The sequence below is a fragment of the Oncorhynchus masou genome, chromosome 33, assembly GCF_036934945.1.
Source record: "Oncorhynchus masou masou isolate Uvic2021 chromosome 33, UVic_Omas_1.1, whole genome shotgun sequence".
Lineage (NCBI taxonomy): Eukaryota > Metazoa > Chordata > Actinopteri > Salmoniformes > Salmonidae > Oncorhynchus > Oncorhynchus masou.
The window spans coordinates 30,013,347-30,030,414 of NC_088244.1; the positions used below are offsets into that span (position 1 = coordinate 30,013,347).

Genomic DNA, 17,068 nt, shown 5'->3' on the forward strand with positions numbered 1-17,068 from the left:
CGGAATGAGCAAATGCCATAATTGTAAAAACATGTATTGCAAATCATGGGGAAATAATTAGATTTATGGATAGTCACACTCATTCATCCATGCAGAATGATGTTTCCCTGTATCTAATGCATCATCAGTAAATATTCCAATCACCTTTGGAGAACCAAAGACAATGTTGTGAACATGTTTGGAATTCTTGATTATAGTGCTATTTGAAATATCCAGTTGCACTTTCTCTGAATGTGTAGGAAGCAGGAGATGTGGCCATGTGTCATGTTTGTGTTTATGTAAACTTTCAATATGGGGATTGTCACAGAGAATGCTACAAGGAGACAATGGAAATGGAAAAAATGATTTTAGCCCCCATGAGAGATGCTTCCCTAACTTCACAGTTTGACACCTATACTATGACCCCTCTGGCCTAATAACAGCTGCTCTTTGTGCTTGTGTGTCAGACTGTGATGAGGGAGGGGATCCCTGTGAGAGACTTTAGACACACAGGTAACGGATGGAGAGCCTCTATCAACTTGCTTCTATCACTGACCACGTTTTACCCCATTTACTTTGTGCTAATGTTCAGTTGGATCCTATGCCTGCCTAAGCTATGTTTGCACTAAAACTCACCCACAGCTATAGCACCTTCGATTGTGTCAGACAGTTCTCATGCTCACATACACACCCTTGACACACAGACGTTGATGTCGGTAGACAATGTTGGCGTGTTGTACTGCAAATGGCCTGAGAGCGTGGTAACAGCCTGATGGCAGCCGATGCGGGGAGATGACACCACTCTGGGCTGAATGCGGGGGGACAAGTGATAGCCGCGCGTCCCCTGTAATTTGTTTCCCATGTTGACAAACTGAGGAATGTTCTGTAATTGCTGTAAAACAACAATAAGAGGGGTAGGAGGGCAAAGACAGATGGATCTGCCAGCTCCAATTCTTTCTGGACCATCTATTTTTTATCTTGGCCTCGGAGCGCATAAATATTTAAATAAGGCTCATTTATCAGTGCTGCTCTGGGAGAGGTTCTGGGTGGAATGGAGGGTATGCCCCCCCCCCCCCCACTATACATCCCTTCCCTCCAGTACCGTTGCCCTCCAACCACCCAAGCTGTCAGCAGTCGGCGCTCAGATTTATCCGCTCTGACTCACCCAATCAGTGAATGCTGTTGTGGACAAGATTGTCAGATTTGTGTGGCGATTACACTGCAGAACGAGCAAGCTGATGACGGTGATATTTAGAGAGGACACACCATACGTACACACATACATAAATGTGTGTGTGTGTGTATGGCAGGTAGAGACATATGGTAATGTTGGGTCACAGCATGTTAGGACACTGCCAGCACTGGTCTCTCAGTCCACTGATGGCTGTTATGCCCTAAAGCCGTCTCCCCTGGATTGTCTGTTCATGGCTGTGACACCAAAGCCAATCCGAAAGCTCTATGCTTTTCTTCAATGGTGTTATGTCTACTGACATGGTGCCGTTGCATGCTTTCATTGGTGCAGAGAGATCTGCATGGAATTACGGAGCCTTGCATTTGAATGAGTACTATTACATGACATACTACTGTATACTGTTTGTTAAACTAACTAATAGCTGCAAAGGGTACTTTACCATGAAATAGTCTTCACTTATAGGTGAAGTTGCAATTAATGGTTACAATTTGTATTTTATAGTCAATTCCAGGACTATATATATATCCATGTGGAGACATGTTACAACAGCATCCTGATAAGGAATCCAATATTAGTTGTGTTACTAGCCGCAGTCACATCTGTACCCTGCTCTGATGACTTTGCATCAGATCAAGGAAATCTGCATTTATGTGCAATTTACAGTTGGCAACACATTTCTCAGGAAGTGAAATCATTATTTTAATTTTAATACTAACCACAAAACATGAACATTTTACTCACTGCTTGCTATTCATATCAATTACCCTATTTCACTGTTGGTTCCACCTGTACTCCCTGGTGACACTTGGGTCTGATAAAGTCATGCATAAATAGAACCTGTGCAAGCAATCACCTTAATGGACTGGAAGATGAGCCCCTCACAGATGGTGAAATTAGCCTTTAATGAATTGCCAACATCTTCATCCACATCTTTTCCTTTCTCTCTTTTCTTTCTCTTCCTCTCTCATGACCCTATTCACAGCATTGGCCTCCAAGCAGACATACATCAGCTACAGTAACCATGCCATCTAAGAAACAGACAGTGGAGACCCGGTTCAGAAGCTACGACCTGCGTGTGGAATGAACGAACACCAGAACTGGAGCACCAAGATGCAAAAGCAGTGGGACATGGGGAGAAAGGAGAATAATCATTCAACTTATTGAACGGATGTCACTATTTTCAAGAGGACCAGTCAATGCAAGGATATTAAATGCCAAACAAAAGCAGTGGGGAGGCTCCTAGTGGGGCGGGGAGGTGCAGGTTTCAGGCAGATATGACAGTGATGTCTCCCCATCCCCTTTGTGACATGTCACAGAGACATCAAACAGTCACATTTCCAAATTAAGTCAGTGTTTTCCTTCTGGAGTTTATAGAACAGCTTTTCTCTTCTGGTGTTTTGTCTGAAGCTGATGAACTCCCTGGCTAACTCCCTGACAAACACCCTGTTCTGTAGTGAATTGAGTTTTCTCTCTGTGTGCAGCGGTGTTGTATCTCTCTCTACCAGTGGTAATGTGCAATTATTTGCTTCCCCTTCTTCTCTGTCCTTTCCAATGAGGGTGAAAGGCTGAACACAACATCTAATTTGTCAATAAGACAAATCTGTCAAAAGAAGTATTTATAAGCAGATGAAAAAGCATGTTATTGCTGTGGGTTTGTCTGCATTCAAGCCCCCAAAAAACAGAATATTAACCCTCAGGCTCTGTAGCATTTACGTTATGTTGTCATCATTTTAATGAAGGTCATAGTAGTGAAACAGAGAAAACAAATATGCAACTTTCCAACATCGGAATATTCATTGTTACAGCATGGATCCAGTAAATGATTCCTTACCATCGTGGACAGTACATAAATATATCAGTGGGTTTTCCCAGATGATGGCTATACCATATCTGACACCATCTTTATGGTCCTTGTGTGCAGTCCTAGAGCATGCCTGTGGGAGCATAATATGTACCGTGCTGTGTTGTCAAAATCTATGGAATGCAACATGTGAGAGGATTGCGGTTCAGCAGTCCGAGTGGCGTTATCATTGTGGACTATTACACATGTGATACTTTGTTGCAGATGAACGGAAGAGAAAAAATATGAGAAACAGCCATAAGAATTAGCTAACAAGTAAAAGCATTGTATGTACTCCACATCCTATTTCTCTGTGAAATAAAGCCTCGACACTACAGCCCATAGGCAGTGTAGCCTAGTGGTTAGAGCGGCAGTGTAGCCTAGTGGTTAGAGCATTGGACTAGTAACCGAAAGGTTGCAAGTTCAAATCCCCGAGCTGACAAGGTACAAAATCTGTCGTTCTGCCCCTGAACAGGCAGTTAACCCACTGTTCCTAGGCCATCATTGAAAATAAGAATTTGTTCTTAACTGACTTGCCTAGTAAAATAAAGGTTAAATTTTTTTTTTTTTAAATAGACAGCTGAAGGGCAATGCTTCACTGCATCCAACCTGGCATCTTTACATGTAAGAAGATCATTATCATTTCATGGCCTTGTTCCATTAGAATTTCTGAAGTTCCATCTCAACATGTGAAGAATTTGGAATCTGTACCAGAAATGTCCAACATAACATATAGGCACTTGTTGGCATGTTAGGTAATGGTACAAAACACACTCTTTGGAACATCAGCAGTGTTCACCATCCTTCGTTATGTTATTGAATCATTTTCCAGGCACCTGTGATTTCAGTAAAAGCGCTTGTTGCTTTCATGTTACTCATTAGCTTTAAGAGTAAGCCTACCCCTGCCAGGTCAACAGAGGAAACCACTGCGTAGAAATAACAACAAACAACAGCTCTCATCTCCTTCTGTATTGTGTCCTGGATCCAATGTTGTTAGTCATACTGTGTTTTTAGTCTAATTTCATCATTCCATTTCTGGAAATGTACTCGGCGTTAATGTTCTAGTATCAAAGCCAGTCACTTAATATAGTAAGAAATAGATTGGCAAGATGCTGTGTCACAGCCATTCATATCATGATGTGAATAGCCATTGGAGAAATGATCCAATAAGCTCCAGAACGAAAACTACTGTAAAAAAATAAAATAAATAAGATTGGAGAGAGGACAACCCCCTCTGTTAATTTATGATTCTCAGCTCTCTGCTTCAACAAAGATCCCAGATGTTGCAGCAAAATAAAATGTTTGTATTTTTCATTGTTTAAAGATAGTGTTGTCTGATTGTTTTGTGTTTGTGAATATGATGATTTACTGCTTTAAGCCTCCAATTCATCTCATTTTTTCCAACACTATGTCCGTGTTGCAAAATAGAGTGTGTAAGTGCTGAATGGCAAGTTAATGTACGTTATTAAAAATGGATTGATCATGTCTGCTTTATGTACTGACCTATTAAAAAAGAACAAAAACAAAACAGAAAAAATACAGTGCCTGGATATTTATGAATTATCTATAGAAAACATGAAAATGTGTAGAGCATGTCAATTTTTATACAAGATATTTCTAATAAAATACTGTTTTGCAAAAAAACTAAACTGTTGCTTTTTTTATTGTTAAGGTCAGAATATGACATGTTATTGATAACCTTATCGCTGGGGAAATCATAGTACTCTTGGAGTCCAAGAGATAGAGATATAGAGCCCTGGAGATGTGGGGAGAGCTTTTTACTTGAGCCAGATGGAACCAATCATCATTAGTATTCTCTATCTGCAGGACATACTGTACAGTACTGTAGTGAAGACAATACACAGGCGAGGGGGCAACAAGCTTGCACTAGCACCACCCCTGCAGCGTTCAGGAATGCTAACCTCCTACTGTAGCCCAACACAGTCCGCCATTAAAACCCCAGCCTTGTTTTTTTTTCAGTTTAAAGGGATGTCACTTCTATTATAGACAACTTGGTCAAATGTGACATACTGTAGATCCCTGAAAATTGATTCAAATTCCAAAAGTGTTCTTTGAGTGGAGAGAAGGATCTCTACTTTCCCACAACCCCCATTACCCCACACAAAAAAAATGAATTGTTACAGAAAAACAAGTCTAAGTGGAAAATTCTGAAGTGAAGGATCTTGCGAGCGGGGATGGTGATTAATGATGTTAGTAAAAATGGCAGGAGAATAACAAGATCCATTGCACCAGCTCTGTTATTTCATACCATTGTTTTCATTGCCTAATTATTCTTGATACTTACTTGTGAGACCAAGATAAATTTGCACTAAGTGTAAGAGAGTTCAGCTACCCAGTCTTGTTCAGCTGAACTGTATCCTGTTCCAATCCATAAATAGTAGTTTACATATGCAGATCACAAAATGTAAGGCGATTAAAAAAAATATTTATTTTTTTACATAAAAGCTAAGGAAAATAATAGCCTGGAGACATTGACACTGACAGTGCTCACTCTTCAGTGTCAAAGAACAGCTAAGGCAAGTGTTATTCTATAACTGAGAGTGATGACATACAGTATACCACATGCTGTATCTGTCAGTAAGAAACACATGTTGTAGTTTTCATCTGTTGTGTTGTTTTGTCATGTATCGAAACACGAGGCGCAGACCTAAACCTATCTAACATCGACATAAAATATATCTGAAGCTATATTGTATACATTTTCACATGACAAAAAGTAATGAATCTCTTTTACATGGTGAATCCTTGTTGGTATTAAAGGAACAGATAGGGAATTCTAACTACTGCATGTCTAAAATGCCACTTGGGGGATAAGTGAAGGTGAATTTCCACATTCAAATCAGACAGCATATCCCATCCAGGCATTTGCATGGCCTAGGGCCAAAACTGAGCCTTTGCAACATACTGATACTGGCAACGCTCATAATATTGCACATCGTCATTTCCACTGTTGAATCATAAAAGCCATGTGGTCTGCCAAGGGAAATGTTGTCAGGGGGATTGCTAGAAAGATGAATGGATGTTACCATCTGCCAGAGATAGAAAATGAAAAAGTGGAAGGGATTGAGGTGTATTTACTGAAAGACTGTAGAGCTCCTCAAGGCCAAGCCAGTGCTGGGGCTTTGCTACATGGTGAATGCTAAGCATTCTTAGTCGTGCTCTTTTGACCACAGTACAACTGCTACTGTATAGTACAACATGAATACAAATCAGACACCATCACGCATCATGAGTGACAACACAATGTTTCACATATACAGAGAACTGAAAGATAAAGGATAAGAACAAAGGGTGTTGAATTAAACCCTTAATCTTAGACCAGATCGGCTACAGATCAATACTGTAGATTCCCCAGCCTAACAAGAAGTGGGAAGACGTAATTCCATCCATAAAAGCTGTCAGGGTTATGTGATGGCGCCGATGAAAGGCAGCTCTGGCAAAAACACCTGTCCATAGCAAATATGTTTCAGCCTCTAAATGTGTCTTCAGAGTGATCAATGAATAGACTGTATCATTGGTCTTCTGGTGGGTCTCCATATCTGAGGGGGAAAAAACAGAAATATATGAAACATCAGAAGAATTGGAATTACTATGAAAATAGCTCAGTTGTTAATCACTAATTTCAAAATTCTCCAATAGAAAATGCCTGCATTCTCCAACATATCTGGTGGTGCTGTCATAAATGTATATAACACTTGAGCAGCTAACACATGGGGCTCCAGGGAAGACGGTGAGAAGCATAAAGGAAATCAAATTAACTTTTGCGTTGATTAAATATTTCCCAAAAAGAGAATGTCTCCAATGCAGAGTGTTGGCAGAAAATAGTTGTGTTTTGTAGTTTATTTGAAAATACCAACTTTTCAAATACTCGAGGTAGATAAATATAGCTTATATAGAGTTTAATTTAAAAGGTAATTATTTTCTTTGATATTTAAATACAGGTCTCAGAAAACCAAATCATATTTGGAAGTATTTGAATATACTGTATGCACATTTTTGAAAACAAAAAAATATGTAACTTTTTCGGGGTAGGGGGCAGTATTCGGAAGTTTGAATGACTGAAGCTAGGATATGCATATAATTGGTAACATTGGATAGACAACACTCTGAAGTTTCTAAAACTGTTAGAATATTGTCTGTGGGTATAACAGAACTGATTTGGCAGGTGAAACCCCGAGGATAATCCATCCAAGATTTTTTTTTTGGAGGTCATTGGACTTTTCAATGCTTTTCTATGGGAAAGTCTAATAATTAGGACCCAGATTGCAGTTCCTATGGCTTCCACTAGATCTCAACAGTCTTTAGAAATGGTTTAATGCTTGTTTTTTTGTTGATGTTTTTTTCTATCGCTATTTTTGAGTTTTGTGACACCTGTACAAGTTATGAATGTATGTTAATGCAGGAAGTGGGCGAGGCGCTGTCCTCAGACGATCAAATACTATGCTTTCGCCATAAAGCCTTTTGTAAATCGGACAAAGCGGTTTGATTACCAAGATGCTAAGCTAAAGAATGGTGTATAACACTTGTATTTTCATGAAAGTTTAATATTACTAGTTTTGTATTTTGAATTTCGCGCTCTGCAATTTCACCGGATGTTGACCAGGTGGGACGCTACCATCCAACCTGCCCCAAAGAGGTTTTAATCGCTGCCAAACATTTGATGAAGAACCAAAAAATACCGCTAGTTGAAATAATCAAAATATATGATCAAAAGCACATGGTTTGGAAGGCTTTCAGATATTAATCTTATAGCCTAGAATTAAATACAAGAAGTACATGGAATCACTTCAATATTAGAGTACAAAACCTTTGCAGCTTCAAAATGACTAACAAATATATTTTCATAAGGAATGAGACATAAGGTAACCTGGTAAGAGATGGTTGAGATAGCAGCGCTGAGGAGGGAATGTGTCTTGCATGTTCATGCTCAACTTTGCTATTTTTTACTGTTCTTAGGTTAATTAACTTTTTTGCTCAGAATGTTTGTGCAATAATTTCCCATGGCCATCAAACACCTCTGGATCATGAATTGGAAGCTCTCAGTCTCCCAGATCTGGAATACTACATTTGCTCCCTGCACAGCAGGCTAACCTGATGCTGCTGACCAAAGGCAACACCGGTGACAATGAAGAGGAAGGAAAAGGGGGCCTTCAAGTTAAGCTGAAAAGACGGGCTACAGGCACTGACGGACTTACCGTTAGACACTAGAGACAATTGTCTTAGGTCTCATACCATCAAAGGCTGGGCATATATACAGTACCAGTCAAAATATTGGACACACCTACTCAAGGGTTTTTCTTTATTTTTACTATTTTCTGCATTGTAGAATAATAGTGAAGACATCAAAACTATGAAATAACACATATGGAATCATGTAGTAACCAAAAAAGTGTTAAACAAATCAAAATATATTTTAGATGATAGATTCTTCAAAGTAGCCACCCTTTGCCTTGATGACAGCTTTGCACACTCTTGGCATTCCTTCAACCAGCTTCACCTGGAATTATTTTCCAACAATCTTGAAGGAGTTCCCACATATGTTGAGCACTTGTTGGCTGCTTTTCCTTCACTCCAACTCATCCTAAACCATCTCAATTGGTTTGAGTTTGGGTGATTGTGGAGGCCAGGTCATCTGATGCAGCACTACCATCACTCTCCTTCCTGGTCAAATAGCCCTTACACAGCCTGGAGGTGTGTTGGGTCATTATCTTGTTGAAAAACAAATGATAGTCCCACTAAGGGCAAACCAGATGGGATGGCGTATCGCTGCAGAATGCTGTGGTAGCCATGCTAGTTAAGTGTGCATTGAATTCTAAATTAATCACAGACAGTGTCACCAGCAAAACACCCCCCACACCATCACACCTCCTCCTCCATGCTTCACGGTGGGAACTGCACATGCGGACAACATCCGCTCATCTACTTTGCGTTTCACAAAGACACGGCGGTTGGAACCAAAAATCTCAAATTTGGACTCATCAGACCAAAGAACAGTTTTCTAACGGTCTAATGTCCATTGCTCATGTTTTTTTGTCCAAGCAAGTCTCTTCTTATTATTGGTGTCCTTTAGTAGTGGTTTCTTTGCAGCAATTTGACCACAAAAGGCTGATTCACACAGTCTCTTCTGAACAGTTGATGTTGAGATGTGTCTGTTACTTGAACTCTGTGAAGCATTTATTTGGGCTGCAATTTCTGAGGTGCAGTTAACTCTAATGAACTTATTCTCTGCAGCAGCGGTAACTATGTATCTTACTTTCCAGAGGCAGTCCTCGTGAGAGCCAGTTTCATCATAGCGCTTGATGGTTTTTACGACTGCACTTGAAGAAACCTTCAAAGTTCTTGAAATTTTCCCGGATTGACTGACCATGTCTTAACGTAATGATGGACTGTCGTTTCTGTTTCTTATTTGAGCTGTTTTTGCTTGTTCTTTCAACAAATATGGCTATCTTCTGTATACCACCCTTAGCTTGTCACAACAGGACTGATTGGCTCAAACACATTAATTCCACAAATTAACATTTAACAAGGCACACCTGTCAATTGAAATGCATTCCAGGTGACTACCTCATGAAGCTGGTTGAGAGAATGCCAAGCGTGTGCAAAGCTGTCATCAAGGCAAAGGGTGGCTACTTTGAATAATCTAAAAAATAATCACACCACCATGCTTGTCAAGAGTGCGCAACAGCTCTCTACTCCGTAAGACGTCCTCTCCAAATACTAGCACTGCACAATCGAGAGCGTCCTGACCGGTTGCACCTCTGCCTGGTATGGGAATTGCTCCGTCCACGACCCTCCAGCGGGTCTTAGGTACATTACATCACTGAGACCGTGCACCCACCAACAACATCTACTGGAAACAGTGCCTGAGGAATGCCGGCAGCATCATCAAGGACCCCACACACCCCAGCCACAAGCTGTTCACTCCCATATGGTAATGGAGCCTGAGGTCTGATGCCAACAGGCTCATAGACAGTTTATATCTACAAGCCATCAGACTGCTGAACACTTGAACTGGACTGACCACCTGCACTGACTCTCTGCACCTTAGCACACATGCCATCACTCACACACACACTTGACATTAAGTTCTTATACATGTGTGGTAACTTTGTGATTATTACAAATTATTACAATCCTATTGTTGATACATATGATTTTGGAAATTGCTTTATAATGGTATGATAATGGAGTTATTACTTAAGTGGAATTAGGAACAGTCCCTATTCATCTTACACCAAACAAAAATATAAACGCAACAGGTAACGTTTTGGTCCCATGTTTCATTAGCTGAAATATAAGATCCCAGACATTTTCCATTCGCACGTAAAGCTTATCGCTCTGAACAAATATGTTAATATCCCTGTTAGTGAGCATTTCTCTTTTGCGAAGATAATCCATCCACCTAACAGGTGTGCCATATCAAGAAGGTGATTAAACAGCAGGATCATTACACAGGTGCCCCTTGTGCAGGGGACAATAAAAGGCCACTCTAAAATGTGCAGTTTTGTCACACAACACAATGCCACAGATTATCATGCAGACAGCAGGAATGTGCTGTTGCCAGATAATTGAATGTTAATTTTTCTACCATAAGCCGCCTCCAATGTCATTTTAGAGAATTTGGCAGAACGTGTAACCACGCCAGCCCAGGACCTCCACATCTGGCTCCTTCACCTGTGGGATCGTCTGAGACCAACCATCCTGACAGTTGATGAAACTGTGGGTTTGCACAACTGAAGAAGTTATGCACAAACTGTCAGAAACCGTCTTAGGGAAGCTCATCTGCTCACCTTCGATGGCCACTGGCATGCTGGAGAAGTGTGCTCTTCACAGATGAATCCCGTTTTCAAATGTACCAGACAGCATGTATTTTGTCGTTTGGGTAGCTAGTTAGTTGGCTAGCTTCTGTTGGGGGTCCGGTTCTAAAGTAAAGAAAATAGCAGATCCATACCACCTTTCCAACAAGTCAGATCATCTAATTTATGCCCTGCTAGAGCTGCCAGACTCAACTGTAAGTGCTGTTATTGCGAAGTGGCAACGTCTAGGAGCAAATAACAGTTCAGCCGCGAAGTGTCTGGTGCGAAAAAAATCGACTGTCCTCAGTTGCAACACTCACTACTGAATTCCAAAATGTCTCTGGAATCAACGTCAGCACAAGAACTGTTCGTCGGTAGCTTCATGAAATGGGTTTCCATTGCCAAGCAGCCGCACAAAAGCCTAAGATCACCATGGGCAATGCCAAGCGTCAGTAACGTGTTCTCTGGAATGATGAATCAAGCTTCACCATCTGGCAGTTCAAAGGACAAATGTGGATTTGGCGGATGCCAGGAGAACACTACCTGACCGAATGCATAGTGCCAACTGTAAAGTTTGGTGGAGGAGGAATAATGGTCTTGGACTGTTTTCCATGGTTCAGGCTAGGCCCTCTAGTTCCAGTGAAGGGAAATCTTAACGCTACAGCATACAATGACATTCTAGATGATTCTGTGCTTCCAACTTTGTGGCAGTAGTTTGTGGAAGGCCCTTTCCTGTTTCAGCATGACAATGTCCCAATGCGCAATGCGAGGTCCATACAGAAATTATTTGTTGAGATCGGTGTGGAAGAACTTGACTGGTCTGCACAGAGCCCTGACCTCAACCCCACCAATTACCTTTGGGATGAATTGGAACTCTGACTGCGAGCCAGGCCTAATCACCCAACATCAGTGCCCGACCTCACTAATGCTCTTTTGGCTGAATGGAAGCAAGTCCCTTCAGCAATGTTCCAACATCTCGTGGAAAGCCTTACCAGAAGAGTGGAGGCTGAGTGGAGGAGCAACAAAAGGGACACCAACTCCATATTAATACACATGATTTTGGAATGAGATGTTTGATGAGCAGGTGCCCACTTACTTTTGGTAATGTGGTGTGTCTTCAACATGCAGTTCAAGATACAGCCCAACCGTAAGTTGAAGGCAGCCAATCCAATAGTTTCTGAAAAGTAGTGTCACGTTCTGACCTTTATTTCCTTTGTTTTGTCTTTATTTAGTATGGTCAGGGCATGAGTTGGGGTGGGCAGTCTGTTTGTTTTTCTATGATTTGGGTATTTCTATGTTTCGGCCTAGTATGGTTCTCAATCAGAGGCAGGTGTCATTAGTTGTCTCTGATTGAGAATCATACTTAGGTAGCCTGGGTTTCACTGTGTGTTTGTGGGTGATTGTTCCTGTCTCTGTGTCTGCACCAGATAGGACTGTTTTTTTTTCCACATTTCTTGTTTTTGTAGTCAGTTGTTCATGTGTACCTTTACGTATTAAAAAGAACCATGGACACTTACCACGCCGCATATTGGTCCTCTGATCCTTTTCGCCTCTCCTCTTCGGAAGAACCCACCACAACAGGACCAAGCGGCATGGTGACAGGCAGCGGCAGCAGGAGCTACGAAGTCTGGAGTATACGACTTGGGAGGAAATAGACAGGTGGGCGGTCGACCCAGGGAGAGTGCCGGAGCCCACCTGGGATTCGCTGGAGCAGTGCGAAGAGGGTTACAGGAGAATGGAGTTGGAGAAACAAGCACGGCGTCGTGGAAGGAAGCCCGAGAGTCTGCCCCAAATATTTATTGGGGAGGGGGCGCAGGGAGAGTGTGGCAGAGTCAGGAGTCAGACCTGAGCCAACTCCCCCTGTTTATCGTGAGGAGCCAAGGAGGAGACCAGAACCAGAGCCGGTGTTGGAGGTGACCGAAGCAGAGACTGTGAAGGAGTTAATGGGGAAATTGGAGGAGAGAGTTATGAGGGAATTGCTGTGTTGGTGCTTTAGGCATGGAATTCGCCCGACGGAGCGTGTCGGGGATTTGATGGCACCTGGGTCAGCGCTCCATACTCGTCCTAAGGTGCGTGTTAGTCGGCTGGTGAAGATTGTGCCAGCCTCACGCACCAGGCCTCCTGTGCACCTCCCTAACCTTGCATGTCCCGTGCCAGCCCTGCTCTAAAGATCTCCAGTACGCCTTCACGGTCCAGCCCATCCTGTGCCACCTCCACACACCAGCCCTCCCCGCACCAGGCTTCCTGTGCGTGTTCTCGGCCCAGTACCGCCAGCACCATGCACCAGGCCTTCAGTGCGTTTCGCCTGTCCAGCGCTGCCAGAGCCTTCCTCCTCCCCAGCGCTGCCGGAGTCTCCCGCCTGTTTAGCGATGCCAGAGCCTTCCTCCTCTCCAGCGCTGCCGGAGTCTCCCGCCTGTTTAGCGCTGCCAGAGCCTTCCTCCTCTTCAGCGCTGCCAAAGCCTTCCGCCTCTACAGCGCTGCCGGAGTCTCCCGCCTGTTTAGCGCTGCCAGAGCCTTCCTCCTCTACAGCGCTGCCGGTGTCTCCCGCCTGTTCAGCGCTGCCAGTCTGCAAGGAGCAGCCAGAGCTGCCAGTCTGCAAGGAGCTGCCAGTCTGCAAGGAGCTGCCAGAGCTGTCAGTCTGCATGAAGCCGCCAGAGCTGCCAGTCTGCATGAAGCCGCCAGAGCCGTCAGTCTGCATGGAGCCGCCAGAGCCGTCAGTCAGCATGGAGCAGCCAGAGCCGTCAGTCAGCATGGAGCAGCCAGAGCCGTCAGTCAGCATGGAGCAGCCAGAGCCGTCAGTCAGCATGGAGCAGCCAGAGCCGTCAGTCAGCATGGAGCAGCCAGAGTTGCCAGTCAGCATGGAGCAGCCAGAGCCGTCAATCTGCCAGGATCCGCCAGTCAGCCAGGATCTTCCAGACGCGCCAGTCAGCCAGGATCCGCCAGTCAGCCAGACTCTTCCAGATCCGCCAGCCAGCCAGGATCTGCCAGAGCCAACTACCTGCCTGAGCTTCCTCTCAGTGCTGAGCTTCCTCTCAGTCCCGAGCTACCCCTCAGTCCCGAGCTACCCCTCAGTCCCGAGCTACCCCTCAGTCCCGAGCTACCCCTCAGTCCTGAGCTACCCCTCAGTCCCGAGCTGCCCCTCAGTCCCGAGATGCCCCTCAGTCCAGTGGGGTCCTTGGTGAGGGCTACTAGGCCAAGGTCGGCGGCGAGGGTCGCCTATCTAAGGACGCGATTAAGATGGACTAAGACTTTGTTGGAGTGGGGTCCACGTCCCGCGCTGGAGCCGCCACCGTGGACAGAAGCCCACCCGGACCCTCCCCTATGGGTTTTGGTGTGCGGCCGGGAGTCCGCACCTTGGGGGGGAGGGTTCTGTCATGCCCTGGTCTTAGTATTTTGTGTTTTCTTTATTTATTTGGTCAGGCCAGGGTGTGACATGGGTTTTGGTATGTGGTGAGTTTTGTCTTGGGGTTTTTCATAGGTATTGGGATTGTGGCTTAGTGGGGTTTGCTAGCAAAGTCTATGGCTGTCTGAAGTGGTTCTCAATCAGAGGCAGGTGTTTATCGTTGTCTCTTATTGGGAACCATATTTAGGCAGCCATATTCTTTGAGTGTGTCGTGGGTGATTGTCCTTGTTTCTGTCTCTGTGTTACTTTGCACCAGTATAGGCTGTTTCGGTTTTCGTGTTACGTTTCTTGTTTTGTAGTGTTTGTGTTTTAGTTGTTTTATTAAAACGTGAATCTCAATAGCCACGCCACATTTTGGTCCGACTCTCCTTCACACCAAGAAAGCCGTTACAAGTAGTCACTTCCTGAGAAAGTAAGTACTTTCTGAAATCTGTATTCAAATAGTTTTGAAAGTACTCACTTTCTGAGATCTTTATTTAAATAGTTATAAAAAGTATATATATTTTTTTAACTATTCAAAGTAACTATTTCCACAAAGTTTAACATTGTTCTGAGTTAAAAATGGTTATTTCCACATAAGCATAGTTAAAACTATAGTCATCCGAGGTCTGCTCCAATGCACCCACAGTAGACCACTACTCATCACAGATATTTCAGATATTTCGTTTACTTCAGCTTCCTGTCGCTATTAGTTTACTTCTGTGGGACTTATATCCGGTCGACAAAACCTCACATATTCTGCCTTTCCTAGAGTGATATGGTGAAAAACATTGAATATCTATCATTTCTCAGCTTGAATGGAGACAATAGAGCACCTGATAAGTTGTATAGCTTGGCTGAATGCAATGGGCAGCTTGTCTTGGAGTTCTTATTCATGTTATGGCCAACACACCCATTTCAATAACCCAGTAATTGTTTCATGAACACATTATATTGAATTACTGTGGTGGCCATTTTGTGTTCTGGAACTTGAAGGAATGTGTAACCAAAGTGACAGGGAGGTTGTGTGTGTTGAACTGATAGGATCGGGTATTTCTCTTATCTCTACAGCTTTGTGTGTTTCCTGTCCATTTAATCCTTATCCTGTCCAGGTATGTCTCCCTCTGTGCTGTGCAACTTCTGTCGCCCTTGCTACCAAGCAACTATCATGGGCTGTAGATGTGCGTATAATCTGGTAAACAAGGGAGAATGGCAAAGCTCTACACAGTGAGCAATAATAACAGAATTAGACCTATGTACAGTATAAACATACTGGCTGAAAATTGTGGCGGGCTATTCTCCCACTTTGTATGATATTCATGTAGATAGCGATGGTACCATGTGCACTGAGTTTACAAAACATTAGGAACACCTGCTCTTTCCATGACATAGTTCGTTTGTAATTACTTCGCTTCTATGGCCTATTTATTGCCTTACCTCCTTACTCCATTTGCACACACTGTTTATATATTTTTCTATTGTTGTTGACTGTACTTTTGTTTATTCCATGTGTAACTCTGTGTTGTTTTTTGTTGCACTGCTTTGCTTTATCTTGGCTAGGTCGCAGTTGTAAATGAGAACTTGTTCTCAGCTGGTGAACCTGGTTAAATAGAGGTTGAAATGAAAAAATAAAAAAGACTGAGCAGGTGAATCCAGGTGAAAGCTATGAGCCCTTATTGATGTCATTTCAATCAGTGTAGATGAAGGGTGGAGACAGGTTAAAGAAGGATTTTTAAGCCTTGATACAATTGAGACATGGCTTGTATGTGTGCCATTCAGAGGGTGAATGGGTAAAACAAGATTTAAGTGCCTTTGAACGGGGTATGGTAGTCGGTGCCAGGCACATCGGTTTGAGTGTGTCATGAACTGTAACACTTCTAGGTTTTTCACGCTCTACAGTTTCCCATGTGTATCAAGAATGGTCCACCACCCAAAGTACATGCAGTCAATATGGGCCAGCATCCCTGCGGAACGCTTTCGACACCTTGTAGAGTCCATACCTTGATGAATTGAGGCTGTTCTGACCGTGAAAGGGGGTGCAACTCAATATTAGGATGTAGTTCTTATTGTTTTGTACACTCACTGTATTTTGTCAATAGGATTATAAACTCAATGAATCAAACCATTTCCCTCCTTTTCTACCTTTCTCTTTACATAAAACGCAGTACGCTGGACAAGTGACTTTACATGCACTTCATAGTTGACAATTCAAGAGAGATTGACCCATTTGGTCTGCATGAGATGACGAGGCATACAAGTTCATTCACAAACAGACGTTTTACAGTATGGTGCTGTCTGAGAAATGTGAAACGCATATGTTATCAATAGTTTACAGTATCAACTATGCCTCTGCCGTAGAAAGTGCTCACAATATCATCATATTTATGAATAACATTGAAAGGATACCTATGTCACCATGACGGTTCAAAGGAATAAAAGCGGGGGAAGTAACCTTGAGAGGCTAATGATGTTCCTGAAACAGGATTGGTCCTAAGAGGTGTTCGTTGACTTCCCTATAGTCACGGATGACCTTTGACCTCCAGGTGGACATGACTTTACAGGATTCAGTTCACCTGGTGTCTGGAGAACAGCCTGCATGTACAAAGGAGGAGAATAATAAAGTGATAGAGACATTCTGCTACTAGCTTTACTGTGTCTGGAACATTTCAAGATATGTAAGACACTGGGTATGTAGACCATAAAAACATGAAAGGTGCTGCATTTAGAAATGAAAGGACAGACAGATTTTTATTATGAATGTAATCTATTCTTTGTCCCTGTGTACTGCAGGGTATGCTAAACATAGTGCAGGTACACCTTTTTTTGTAAGTACAAAGTACTAAGATATGTGAAACTTA

At 42.9% G+C, this 17,068-nt stretch overlaps 1 protein-coding gene across 1 annotated transcript in view; it reads left to right on the forward strand.

Moving 5' to 3' along the window:
• LOC135528220 (metabotropic glutamate receptor 4-like) overlaps positions 1-2,297 on the forward strand; it is a 218,031-nt gene extending 215,734 nt beyond the window's left edge. Inside the window, exon 10 of the mRNA XM_064957153.1 lies at positions 2,154-2,297. Within this exon, the coding sequence (XP_064813225.1) occupies positions 2,154-2,203 (50 nt within the window). The 3' untranslated portion in view covers positions 2,204-2,297. The remainder of the gene's footprint in view (positions 1-2,153) is intronic.
• Positions 2,298-17,068: the final 14,771 nt, after the last annotated feature.